At 42.6% G+C, this 13,792-nt stretch overlaps 1 protein-coding gene across 1 annotated transcript in view; it reads right to left on the bottom strand.

Moving 5' to 3' along the window:
• Positions 1-5,776: 5,776 nt before the first annotated feature.
• Positions 5,777-13,792, bottom strand: part of LOC103624387 — a 33,691-nt gene continuing 25,675 nt past the window's right edge. Inside the window, exons 10-11 of the mRNA XM_017747227.1 lie at positions 12,394-12,511; positions 5,777-6,384 (exon numbers count right to left, since the gene is read on the bottom strand). Of these exons, the coding sequence (XP_017602716.1) occupies positions 6,189-6,384; positions 12,394-12,511 (314 nt within the window). The 3' untranslated portion in view covers positions 5,777-6,188. The remainder of the gene's footprint in view (positions 6,385-12,393; positions 12,512-13,792) is intronic.

Raw genomic sequence — 13,792 nt, 5'->3', positions numbered from 1 at the left:
AGCACATCTACCTGAGGTCTGGCAAAAGTAATATATAATGGTGAACCCAGTCCTACATCCAATTCCTCTGTTACAGCATAGGCACTTTGCAGCGTGTCAAAAGTAAACCAACACTTCCAACACCTTATTCACAGGTAAGCATTAAAGTAGAGCCTGTTACCATTTCTTAGGTGAGATTTGAACATCAGAATTGTAAGAGTGAAATGACAGTAAGAGGCGTAACAGAGACAAACCACACTCCCCACAAGGGAGGCTTGTAATGGAACAGCATAGCTTTTGCCATTTTGTTGCTTACCAAAAACCTTGTTTCAATCAGGGCTGTAATTAAAGCCCTTAATTGTTCTGAACAGTTTCAAGTGAATGGCTTCTCTCATGTGTTAACATATCATGTGTGCAACAACTGTACACGTAAGATAGTGTCAGGAGTCTGTCTGGACATTGGAAGTAGCCTATGGAAACATAAATCTATTTCTCAGTATTTTAATATAAATCTGAAAATGCCAGTTTACACATCTAAGAAGCTGTTACAAACTGTTAAGAAAAAAAAATATGTATCTTGTGAATTAATGAGGCTTCCTAAAGACACAAAATGTGTCTGTACACAGCATGCTACGCCGGAGAGAGGGGAGCAAATAGAGCATGGCAGAGAGTACTGGCAGCTGCAGTGTGGGGTTGTGTCCCAAAGGACATCTTCCAGGCGAGGGAATATCATCCCCACACCCAGCATATATTCAAGAACATCTTCATGTCTTCAAACAGGAAGGAACTGAGGTAGGAGTTACTTGTACTCAGCCATTGACAAGAGCCTTCCTGCTTTTGCTCTGGCCGATGCAGTCCTGGTACCAGAAGCTACATGGATTGTGATGGAGTCATTTGGGCAAGTAAATGAAGCTTAAATCCAAGCCTTGGCATTGAGAGGCATTTCTGGGCAACCCGCACTCTGCTTTGTCCTTCTCCAGTGTTCTTCTTTTACCTCGTGCAATGGGGCAGCAGAAGGAGCACTGGCAGCAGAGCAGGGAAAAGAGGTCAGGTAGGACAGGTGGGGAAAGGAGAGCTCTAGAGAAAGAGAAAAGAGGTGTGAATGGAGAAAAGACACCAAGTGGGTGAGAATCGAGCAGCAAACACTCACTGTTATTCAAGAGTTTTGAAGAATTCCAATCTATTGTGGTGAGAAGGCATATGCTGTAAGACTGCATTGGAGTTCTCCAAGGAAGAGCATGTACTTTCCTTCCCTGCTTTAAAGAATTGAAACAGCGTGGAAATTGGTATATAATCAGACTATATATATTATAATTACAGTGTAAAACACTTATGATATTAGGCAAAAGTTATCTAATTTTCAGTCCTCAGCTTGCATTTCCCCTCCCAACACCGGTTTAACTCTCTTGAAAGTTCATATCTTTCTTGTACCTTGTACTACTGCTCCATTTTTTTTCCTCTGAAAAGTTGCAGGAAAGGCAACAAGAGCCTCTCAGATTTTCCTGCTCCCTAAAGCAGTGAGAAGGGCAATCTCTTTCTAACTTGCTAGCCAAAGATGTGGGAATTTGCCAAAAAACCTTCTGCCCTAATAAGGGCTAATTTCTTTAAGAAAATGTTCCAAAATAAGTTTTGCTGAACTTCCAGTAAAATACTGGCATGTTTCTGAGGAAGAACTGGTAGACTCACAGTGCTGTGATGGACTTCACAGGGAAGTGCTGGCAATGGGATGGACTCTGCAAGCTGGGCATGTCAGAGCCTGGGCCTCCCAAAAAGCAGAAAACCATGAGAATTTGTGTCCTCACAGCACCTGGTAGGTCCAGTTTCCTTCACAAGCAGCAGCGAGCCCTGAGAGCCACATCTCGCAGTGCAATGTCTCCTCTCCTCCTTCACACTGAAAATTTGAATGGTTCCCAGCACGTGTGCTGCAGTTCTATGCTGGAACAGAAATGTAAAATGCACCTGGATGAAACACTTCACTGACCTGCTGCCCTTGGCCTTGCACACCCACATCCTTGAGACTCCTGTCTCCCAGACATCTTCCAGCACCAGAAACATTATGTTGCACTCCGGGGCGGGGGGGTACGATCAGCAGGTACTGCAGGTCACCGTCCTTGGGTCACCAGATGCCACCCACAGCACCTCTGCTTTCAGAGGTGCAACCTTCAAACCTTTCTTTCTGGGTGAGCAATGACGGATGGATGAGCTAAAGGTGTAACATCCCCCTTTTTCTCTCAGACAACAGTAACATTCAGCCCCACTTCCATGTCAAGCTCAGGTCTGCATTTTAACATATACGTCGAGGAGACTGTGTAAAAAAAAACCCTGATATTATGCTTTTGAATAAAGAATTTACCTAAGTAAATAATTATTTTTAAACCCAAGATTTAAGCAGCTTTAGTATTCCACATTATGCTAATGTTTGACAATTACTAAGTGTGGGTATCAGCCAGCATTTTTTTTTAAAGTTTAATTTAAAGCAATTTGACATGGAAAGGTTATTACTTTAGTTGCCAATAAAAGCTGTACTTTTAACATAAGTGTACACCAAGCCCTAGGGTATGTGACTATTATCTTTTCTGCAATTATGTGGTGTTCTACATAAATGTTTAAAAAAAAAAAAAAACTTAGAAATATCAAAAGTACTAACTTAGCTGTAATATAAAAGTTGAATAGCAGAGCCGGGAAGCCCGGCTCCCGCAGACACAACACAGGTTGAGGTTTCCTCCTAGAGGTACCACCGGGAACGGCGCCTCCGCCTGCACAGCATCGCATCCCCCGCACTGCATCCCCCGCACCGCATCCCCCACACCACATCCCCCGAACTGCTCCTCCTTGCTCTGCATCCCCCCCCAGACCGCATCCCCTGCACCACATCCCCCGCAGGTCTTCCATGCTAGGAGGCGAAAAGGCTTTTCTCACATTCATCACAGAATCACAGAATGGTTCTGGCTGGAAGGGGCCACAGAGTGTCTCCTGGTCCCACCTCTATGCTCAAGCAGGGTTATCCTCAAATACATAGCACAGGATTGCAGCCAGACAGTTCTGGAATAGCCCCAGTGAGGGAATCTCCACACTCTCTCTGTGCAATCTGTTCCCATGGTCGGTCACTGCACAGCGATGAAGTTCTTCCTCATGTTCGGGTGGAACTTCCTGGGAATCAGTTTCTGCCCATTGCTTCTTGTCCTAATGCTCAGCATCACCACCATCCTCTCGACACCTTCCTTTTGGATACTTCTAGTCATTGAGTTAAACCTCTTGAACTTTGTTTTTCCCTTTAAAGTGGAAATCGGTGCTTCCACTTGGCTTTAGGGCTGTGTCTCCAGAAGAGACCCCATGGCCATAGCAATGAGCCTCCCCCTCGGCACAAGGCAGGGTGTGGGGAGCCCCATGTCCAGGGAGCAGCCACCCCACAGCTCCCAACCCAAATGCCAAGTTTGGTGCTATCAGACAGAAGCAGCACTGCATGGTCACAGCCCTGCCTTTGAGTGGAAATCCATCACTTCCCTCAGGAAATCCTGTAGGATAGGATGAAGGGCCACAATGCCATTGCCAGAGGTCCCAAATGGATGAAGCCCTGGGTTCAAGGCCAGGTTGGATGGGGTTTTGAGCAACCTGGTCTAGGGCAAGGTGTCTCTGTCCATGGCAGGGCGTTGGAACTAGTAGGTCTTTAAGGTGCCTTCCAACCCAAACCATTTTACGACTCAACAGGTGTGGAGGAGATTAAAGTGTTTCCTTAGGAAGAGACAGGCCAGCTCACACATACAGGGGCAAAGACATTCCCCTTCTGACACATGGTCTCCTCCAGGATGTTTCTCTGGCCAAAATGAGGATGCCATGAAAAACAAAAGTGCTATGACAGTATTTGCCAATTAGCTTGGGAACTTGGCACCATCTCTGTGTTCCCTTGGGCTGCTTAGTTCTGGGCCCCTCCTGTGTCATGGAGTGAGAGACAGCCCCTTCCACCAGCCTCACTGGGCCAACATGGGGCAGGGCCAGGGCCCACATGGGCACACAGCAATGTCCCCAAACAGGAGCCAAGCCCCACATCAGCCTGTGCAGGTAAACTCACTCCTCTGCTCTGCCCACTCAGCCCTTCAAAGGCAGAGCCTGGGGGCAAACAGAGCAGGCGAGACAAGCTCTCGTCCAAACACCAGAGGCTGCTTAGTTAAGAGATCATTTTGATTTTTTTTTAAGTCTAGGTGAGGTTTTTTTTAATGTCTGGGTTTTGTTTTTAACTTGAAACTTGTGAAAATAACAGCATGACCTTTGCTGGCTGAAAGTCTTCCCAAAACCAGCCAGCACTAGGGCAGTGAAGTTCAGCTTCCTGGAGTGCCCTGCCAGTGCCTTTTGGTGCTGAACTGCAACCATCTCCAGGAAAGGAACAGGGGTTCAGATTCAGCAGTCTGTTCAGCCCCAGCAGCCCGTTCAGCCCTTTGTCTTTCTGCTGAGAAAGTGAAAACACTGCTCGTAGTTGCAGTGCCAACTGCAGTTCGTGTTTCAAATTAACTAAAGTTCATTATTTTACACTTTAGGTAGAAGCTGCAACAAACCATTCACCAGCAGTCCAAGCAACAGTATACAAGCCCCTCTAGGATCCCTTGGAAAAGCTCCTGATGAGTTCACCAATGTTTGCACATTAACCTCTGGGTGAAAAGCCAGCCAGAGGGATGTGAGAACTCTGCCGAGCCCTCCAGAGCATGACACAAAATGATGCAAGTGTGGGAGCTAGGAGAGAAAAGGTTTTGTGAGCCCAGAAAAATAATAAAACGTTTAAATCCTTAATTGTTTTTCTTGAAGATTTATCCAAAATCAAGCTCTACTTAAGCCTGTGAGTTTGCAGAGCATTGTCAATAAATTAGATCATGCACACAAGGCAAGGATTTCAAGCCAAAAAGCTCTAGCCCTGAGTCGCTTAACAGCAACACTCCCCAGAAAAACGGCTCGAGATGAAACATGAGATATGTATTAATTATCAATGGTCTAATAGAAAATTTAATGAAGACAAGTATCTTCTTGCACTTTATCCACGATAACGATGGTAGTACGTCAGCGAGGCGCATACCTTACAACGTAGCAGTGAATGTCAAGTCTGAAGCCATTATAGCAATTCCCCACAATAATGGCCAGCCAATGCATGGGCTTGTAGCACTTAATCAAAGTAATGACATCCATCCACAATTATTTATGTTATGGTAACAAAGAGCTGCCAAATGGAAAACAAATGACATGAGGATTTGTGAGCGAATTTCTTCCCGTAAATTCTCCTTAGGTTATGCTTAAGGGCCCTCAGGATGGAAGTCTGTGTATATCCAGAGCAGTATCAGAACCGTGTGGTTATTGTGCCACATTTTACTGCCTATAAGCAATGAACCCAATGCTATCACCAAAATGAGCTCTTCAGCCAACAGAACTGTATCAATATCATTTCAGCTGGCCTTGGTTTACACCCAACAGCTGTCTTCAGAATGCTACAAGAGGAAAAAAAATTATTTGGAAGACGACCTTTGCTTACTTCTGTCTATCAAGGAAAACAAAGACCCAGTTGTATCAACACTTAAACATGCATTTAACTTAAAGTATATGAGCAGTCCCTACTTACCTCAATGGGTTTGGATTAGAGCCATTATAATTACCAACCATGAATCTCTATTAAGTGCAGCACTGTTCTTTCAGGGGCATTTACGTGGGTGTTTGTATAAAAACACTGTCAAAAACTAAAGAACACCAGTAAATATAAAATGGCAACACTCAGGTTCAAATGTAATGAACTAATTTATTTTTTTTAACACTACATCCAACTGTTTTTCACCACTCACAGATGTCACTGGAACAACTTGAATACAAAAAAATTGCCTAAGAACAATAAACTACACAGACCAGCTAATATTGCTTTAAAAATGCCCCCTGTTAAACTTAAATAATAGCCAAATCTCACTGCAGTAAATGTACTTTTATATCATTAAATACTAATTTAACAGAAATGTGACTGCGCAGTGAAAAACACGAAAATGCTGGGAGTGAAAGATTGCCCCTTTTTTGCCTTATTTTTCCTGTGCATTATACAAGTGTCCAAATTAACACCCAAAAGAAAAAAACCAATATTTTCATATTAGCTGGCCACGTAGTAGCACAAGCAAAAGCTGGGACTAAACTAAACTCTAATATGCCCTTTCCAAAGCTCCTGAGGGGGAGAGACTGGCAGACACCCCTCACCACAGGCTCTGGCCACCCTCGATGACCAGGTTATGGCCCGTCATGTAGTCTGAGGCTTCGGAGGCCAGGTAGACGACGGCAGCCTGCAGGTCGGTGGGCTGGGCCAGCCTCCCAGCGGGAATGTCGGCCAGCCAGCGCTGCACCAGCGGCCGCAGCTCCTGCGAGCGGATGAGCGGCGTGTCAACGATGCCCCTGCAGCGAGCACACGGACCAAGGGTTTAGCAATGGGTCCTGCCCAGAAGGAAAGGCAGCACCTAGAGGTGTTTGAGATGTTAATTCAGAAGGAAAACAGTGTAATAGCACAAAGGAGATGAGCACATCCAGCCTGCCGTGCCCTTGCTGAAAGTCATGGTGCGAACTTCCATGACGCTCCTTTCCCATCATCACCTTTCGCTGCTGATGGGCAGCTCAGAGGTTTCCTTTCAAGTAAACACACACAGACACATCTTCTTAGCTAATAGCACAATCCCCTTACTTTTAGGTTGCTCATAATCACCAGTTTGAATTTTTTTTCTAGAAAAGAAGCACAGCATTGGAAGCAAAAGTGCCTTGAATCGGGTCTGTCGTGGCTCTTGGGAACTGTTGAACTTCTACCAATTTCTCATCACTCTACAACTGTCACACACCGTGTTTGTGTACAGCCCAGAGACTGAAAACAGACCAACTCCTCATTGTCAAAAAACAAGCGTAACAAAGGCCAGTGCCCTTCTGGGCACCTGACCCTTTCCACACAAAAAAAGGAGAGGCAGAAATAAGCACAACATGCTCAGTGTGATCTCCCCTAAACCAACACCTGACAAATCACACTGATTTACTTGTCTTGCCTCTTTTACACTAATGAGTGACTCCACCATTTACTAAAACTCTGGTAAGTTTGGTTTTTTTCAGGTGCCCTAAAAAATGATGCTGCAGGAAACACAATGCAGGGTGAAGATTTGGCTGGCTTTTATGACTTTAACTGCAACTGATTTGTCATACTCCTCCTTAACAACATATTTGTATTTTGTGAAATGTATAATTTTTTCAGCCCCTGAACAAATATATTTACATAACTGTGTCTAACGAGAAATTACATTTAACTTCTCAGAAATGACAATAACTAAAACCTGAACTGCCAATTCCACTTCATTAGTGTGGTAGAAATGCATTCCAAATGTTAATAAAAATTCCAACATGCTGATAAATTAGCGCTTCTAAGGAGCATGTGACACCTTGGTTAACATATTCAACCTCAATTATATTTCTCTTCAGCACCCTGTTATCTGGAACCTTTGCTGGCAATCAGAGGTGCTGTTTTTCAGCGGCCAATTTTCTAGATAATGTAGCTTATCAACACTGTGGGTAAACTTGCCAATGAAATCAGGCTGCACTGAACCACACACACGCTAATTGCATCTCTTTTTTATGCATATTTACAGACTGTCACTTCAAAGAAATCAGTGGCCCATTGAGGCAGCCAGTTAGCTGGAAGAATTGCCTCTTGCAAATGAAAATTAGCAAACAAGCTAGTGATAAATATGAAATGAACAAAGTATAAAAATACCCGTTTTGTTCTGAAACTTCATCAGCATCCCAATTTAGACTTCCAAGGAAATAATTTTTTGAGACAGACTGGATTCTGGGTATGAGATTTACCTTTTGTTTTAAATGAAGGCTGAAATCCACTATTTACTCTGTTATGAAGTGGAACTAATTCAAATTTTCCCCCAAATATTTCTGTTTGCACTAATCAGGCAGGATTTAAATATCGGCTTTATATTTTATTGTAATTGTCAATAAAGAGCAGAGCAGTTCAGAAACAGAGCGGTGCAGCTCACTTAAGTTCTGGCAACGTAACAAAATCAAGCACATTCCAGTATAGGACTGCGAATGGTTTATTTATTTCCTTCAAGCACAGCCCCCTGCTCTCCCTCCTTGCATTCCCAAACTCTTCAAGAACTGGTTTTCTTCAGAGAGAAACGTGCTTTGAGCAGCAGACATGAAATACATTGAACTCCTTTCCCTTACATGCCTCTCACTGCGCTTACAAAACCATCACCATCATCATCATTCTGGCTTTACACTATCCAAGAGCAGAACAAGATCCATATGATTTTCTTATTTTTTTCATTTACAGATATATTTTAACCCTGAGGGAATGCAGATTAGGGAATAAAACACACAGTCCTCCATCACAACAGATTTTGCTAAAAAGAGGACGTTTTTCAATCTGTTCAGAAAAATGATCTTTGGTCTGATCACTGCAGCCTGCGAATCACCACGCTGTGCCTCTTGCTGGACCTTTCTTTAGGTTCACTCCATGTAGCAAAAATTTAAACGTATAACCAAACTTCACTACAAATTTTTGTTATAGAAATGAGAAAAAAATATAAGGCAAAACTTAAAAGTTGCAAACACACATACTGATGGCACTATAAATATTAGGCATGTCATTGATACTACACATCTTCTGGGAAAGCTTTGGTGCCAAGTTGGGCAATTTAATGTTGTCGAACCCTTTTAGGCAGATTTTAGTTGGCTCCTAACCAGTTCCAGCAAAGACAACTGCCAATGCATTAATTCCCTACCTCATCTCGTATGCAGTGCTGAGCCTATCAGTACTTCCTGTTGCATGTCAATGTAATATCAAACTGCTGGTTCCTCAACATTAGAGATGAGCATCAATATTTCATTATTGATACCCAGGACAATTTGAGACATGAGGGTAAAAAAAAGACCGCAGAAAAAAAAAAAAAAAAGAGAGGAAAAACAATTGCCTAAAACATTTCCACTTCGAGAGACACATTAGGAAAAATATCACTTACCAGATACTTAACTGGAATTGTTACGTGCACTCAATCCCCAAATGAGAGCAAAAAAAGATTCCATCTGTGTGTAACTTGATTTCTTTCAGATGAGTTATTAATTTGAATGAGTTAAGTACACTCCACTTAATCAGGAAGTGTTTAATCACAAGATCCACTTAATTGGGACATCTCCCAAGGAATTAAGATTTAAGTCCAAAGATACTTACCAGCAACGACTGCTGCTTAATGGGGATAGTAATGCTGCTTAATTGGGATGCCTTCAGGTGATGCTGGGGTGCTCCTTCTCCTGCCAGCTCTGCCTCTCCTTCCCCTTTATGGGTTGTTTCCCAAACCTGCAGTGATCCTGCCCTGCCTGCTTTCTGGGGCCACAAGCCTGGTGCTGTACTGTGTGGCTACCTTCATGCTGCCCCAGAGGAGCAGGGCAGGATGCAGGGCACACAAAACCTCTTTGCTCATCAGCCCAAACCCAAATCCCTGCAGCCCATCAGTGGGGAACGTGGTTTATCCCCCAGGGCTGCTGGCCTGGCTGCAAGTTGACCTTAATACCAACTTCCAGCTGCCCATCCCAAAGGTCATCACATTATGGCATTTCATGTCTTGCTAATCAAGAAGGCAGTAATTAGCCAAAAAAATGAAGACTGATTCAGTGTAATGGCTGCAAAAATGACGTGTTCTAATGCTGCACATGCCAAAAACCAGACACCTTCCAGAATCCCCTCTTCTATCACACCCAACACTCTTCCATGTCCTGGGACCAACAAAGAGACTAAACCCTGTGGGCAGCTGGGCATCAGCCACCAGTCAATATTCTGTAAAAGTCCCTGTCCACATCCCGGTCCCCTCTGCAGTTCAACCCCCCTATCCCTTTCAGGAAGACTCCAGGACCTTCTTAATTCTTTTGGCATCAGTTGTGCAGCAGGCTGTGAGGTGATGGCACTGGACGGTGGCACAAGGACTGAGCACAGTTTCCATGATAGCAACAGCCTAAGCCATCCAAAACACCCAGGGAATCTCTTCTCTCCCTGGGAATCAGGTTTGCCTGGCCAGCAAGAGAAGCCTGCATGTTCAATTTTATAAATGCAATAAATCATCCTAAGAACTCTGTCATAATATTTTATGCATTGCTAACTTTTATGCATTGCTCTGCATAAGTTTTATGCACTCATTAAGAAATTAAGTTGATAAAAAGTGACCAGATAGGAAGAGGGGGAAAAGGCCAAAAGGTTTGCATGGTGAAATAATGTTTAAGGCCAGACTGGAGCATTTGGAGCTTCAGACAGAGGCATGCTGAGAGTGCCTTAAAGCTTTAATGCAGCCACGAATGGGAGGGGCAAAGTACTTAAGGACACAGTTATTTTACTTATCCAGAGCTGATCTTGGGTACCATCATGCCCCATATCTACATCTGTGCTCCTCAGACTCCTTAAAATCCCATCCTGTTATGACACTGAGGCTCCTGTTGGTGTTGGGTACTCAGATCAAGTGGGTTGAAGGTGTCCCTGGTCCTCGGTGAGTCCCATCAAGAGACAGTGACACTGGTGGGGACCACAGTTCGGGGGATGGGTCCAAATGTGCACTGAAATGCAGGTTCACATCTCACACAGACAGAAGTGCAAATGTGGATAGCTATTCACTCAGAATATTTTGCTCATGTGATGCGGGATCTGAGCTCTATGAGCTACTGCAGGCTCCTTCCTCCTGCCCAGAGCTCCCTGGGCAGCCCCACCACAAGGTGCTCAGCCAGAGCTTGGAATCTCTGTGAGGGAAGTTCTGCTGGTCTCCAGAGCAGCTCAGTCCAGGCTCCCACCTGCATTAGGGAAAACTGCTCTGTCCAGAACAGGGAACATAAAAGACAGCAAAATATTTGTTCTCCATGCGCCCTTGTTGGCTGTTTCTCCAAAAAAGCAACACATCACCCCTTCCTGTTGTAGGATTTTAAGCTCAGAGCTAGAGTTTAAGACAGGTAGAGATTATCAAAATGCAACCCTGTGTTGCTTTGAAAAGTAGAAAGAGAATCTGTCTATTTTTTCTCCATGCTCTGACAACTGTCTCCAGGAACATAACTTCTCTAGATGTGAGTGCTTGCTTCCAGCTTGTACAAAACAGTGAGTTTTGATCATTCGGTGCCTGTTTATTAAATTTATGTAAGCCCCTAAGAAACAGGTAATTCCTCCTCTAAGAGCCTTCTCATCCATAATTGCTGTGAATTTGGCAAAACCATCCCACCTCTGTCGGTGCAGATTACCCGTATGTTTTCAGATACAATTTCTGCCAGGTCCTGCTGAGCTTCCCTAATTCCCTTCATCTCCCCAGCTCCTGAAAGCCAGTGTAAATTCACTAGCACTAGTTGTGGGAACACCATTACCGTGCTGCTAGCATTGGCATGGGGAAAATTCCATTAGGAAGTAAGATGCTGTTGAAAGAATCTGTGGATCACATAGAGCGACGGCTGGAGTCACTGGTATAATTAGTAATAAATAGTCATAAGGAAGACAGCTAGCACAAGCAAGGGGAGAGCAGACCAGCAGTAAAAACAGAGGCACTTGCCATTAAGCTCTGTGATTTTTTTTTTCCCTCCACTTCGTGGATTAAAATATGTAATTTGTTTTCCCTAATTTGATGTACATTATTATCTTCGTTATTACAATTTAACTCCTGGGTTAAAATCCTGCCCTTCTTACTTACTCTGATTGACTTCAATGGTCTACAGAATTTGACCGCTTCCAATTAACGCTATCCACTTGGGTTTCTACTCAGCACTATCATGCACTGCTAATTGTTTAATAAAATGACTGGTTGGGCATGTGTGTGAGAAACAGGGAGAGACAAAGTGGATCTGGTAGGAAAACTTTTCTTTGTGAATAAGTACCCAAAACATAGAGCTTGAAGTCTCTAAAAATAAGGAAAATGTAATTTGTAATAAATATATATATATTTACAAAACTGCACCTGGCCTCCTGTGACTGTCAGAGCTGAACAGCAGCTCAATAACAGCAATAAAATGTAGCTTTTAAAGTGCCTATATATTTGTCTCAAGTAAAAAGGGAAAAGAAGTATTGTCTATTAAGTGTCAAAACCCTTTCTTTAACCACAGAAGGCTTGGACAGACTAAGGAAATATTTCATCTGGAAGGGAAATGCTAAAAACTACCCTTCACATTATTGGAAAACCTATTATCAAATGCTAAAACCTCTCCTTAAATCCCTGAGTATACACAGCAACAGAACAGGCTTGGTTCTAAGTATTTAAACCTTTGTTAAGGAAAAGACAACATAAAAAGGGATGCAATCCACCTGCTAATTAGAAACTTTATTTGCTGAGATAGTGTTCATTTGAGCTTTGTAGAACATTTCATTCCCTTTGTACTTTCAAAATGAGACTACATTTTACTTACGGGGAAATGCAGTTGACTTTTACTCCTCTGTCAATCCACTCGGTTCCCAATGTCTGTGTTAATTTTACGACCCCGGCTTTGGAGGCGTTGTATGCCAACTGCTTCTGTGGGTGAGGGACTACAAGGGATTCAGAAGGAGAAAATTATTTATTCTTCCCAAATTAAGATACCTTAGGCACTACACAGACAACTCCCTGCATTGAGATGAGCTATTTGCCCTTTCCCCAGGTACCAGGCAGGGAGCAGCAAGAATTCAGCCACCTACAACACAAATCCCTAAGTAGTATTTTGCCATCTAACAATTTTGTCTCAGCAGATGAGCTATTTGAAAACAGCGGTGAAAAAAAAATAAAGACACTTAAAAGTTACCTTATTTGGGCAAAGACAAAACCAATGTATTGAAGGTATATATTTAAAGATTATATAAATATAAGATATTAAAGATTATTTATTATAAAGATATATATTATAATACAATATTTGACTCCTCTGAAGAAAGATAAATAATCATATATACATATACACATTCATATATTATACACATCTGTATGTTTATATACTTGTACACTGTAATACTAATAAAATATGCTACCATATAATTATAAATTATTATATAATTAAAAATATAATCTCTATTATAGATTATGTATTCCAAGTTATGTAATATATTAATATTATTTAAAATATGATATATAATAGATAATATATGATGTGATAACTGAGTGTAACAGTAAATTGTTTGATATGACATTATATGATAAAATATGATATAAGTGCATAACAGATTTTATATAACATATTATATATAGCTTCTTGGAACAAATTATTCTCCCTAATTTTTAAATTATCCCTACTCTGAAGCAAACACATCTTATTATCTAACGGGTGTTTGTGTGCATGTGAACACAGGTGCATCCCAAAAATTCAGAACACCCACCACTTTCAAAATCTGAAGCTTTTGAAAATGTTTCAGAGATGTCACATGTCAGTCAGAGACAGAAAATGATCAGCTTGCTAATTACAATGTTCAAGCTTGTTAGTGCCGTGTGCTCGGGTGGCTCTGCCCCTCTCCAGCTCAGTGAAAGCTACTTAAGGACAAATCCCCTGTGGGTGTAAAGTGCTTTAAACCCACGGGAGTCAATCCAAGTCAGTCCAGGTGTTGGGATTTACACCCACAAAGTGTCTCTCCTTGGACTTTTCTGGCTGCCATTCGGACTTCATTAATAAACCCAGTGCAAAGCATCAATCCGTAATTAGCTCTGTATCAGCACCGAGCCTCACTGAACTGCTCACTCTGGTGGAGGGAGAGTGGGGAACGTCAGGGCTAAATATCAGCAGCCACACACACAGGCAATTCCAGCCTGTGGGGTTGGATAATGCTGAACCCTGGAAGAAAGGG

This window comes from Corvus brachyrhynchos, unplaced genomic scaffold (assembly GCF_000691975.1).
Source record: "Corvus brachyrhynchos isolate BGI_N302 unplaced genomic scaffold, ASM69197v1 scaffold91, whole genome shotgun sequence".
In the NCBI taxonomy this organism is placed as follows: Eukaryota; Metazoa; Chordata; class Aves; order Passeriformes; family Corvidae; genus Corvus; species Corvus brachyrhynchos.
Note: the sequence above shows the minus strand (reverse complement) of the source record. Positions and strands in the feature narration are given on the sequence as shown.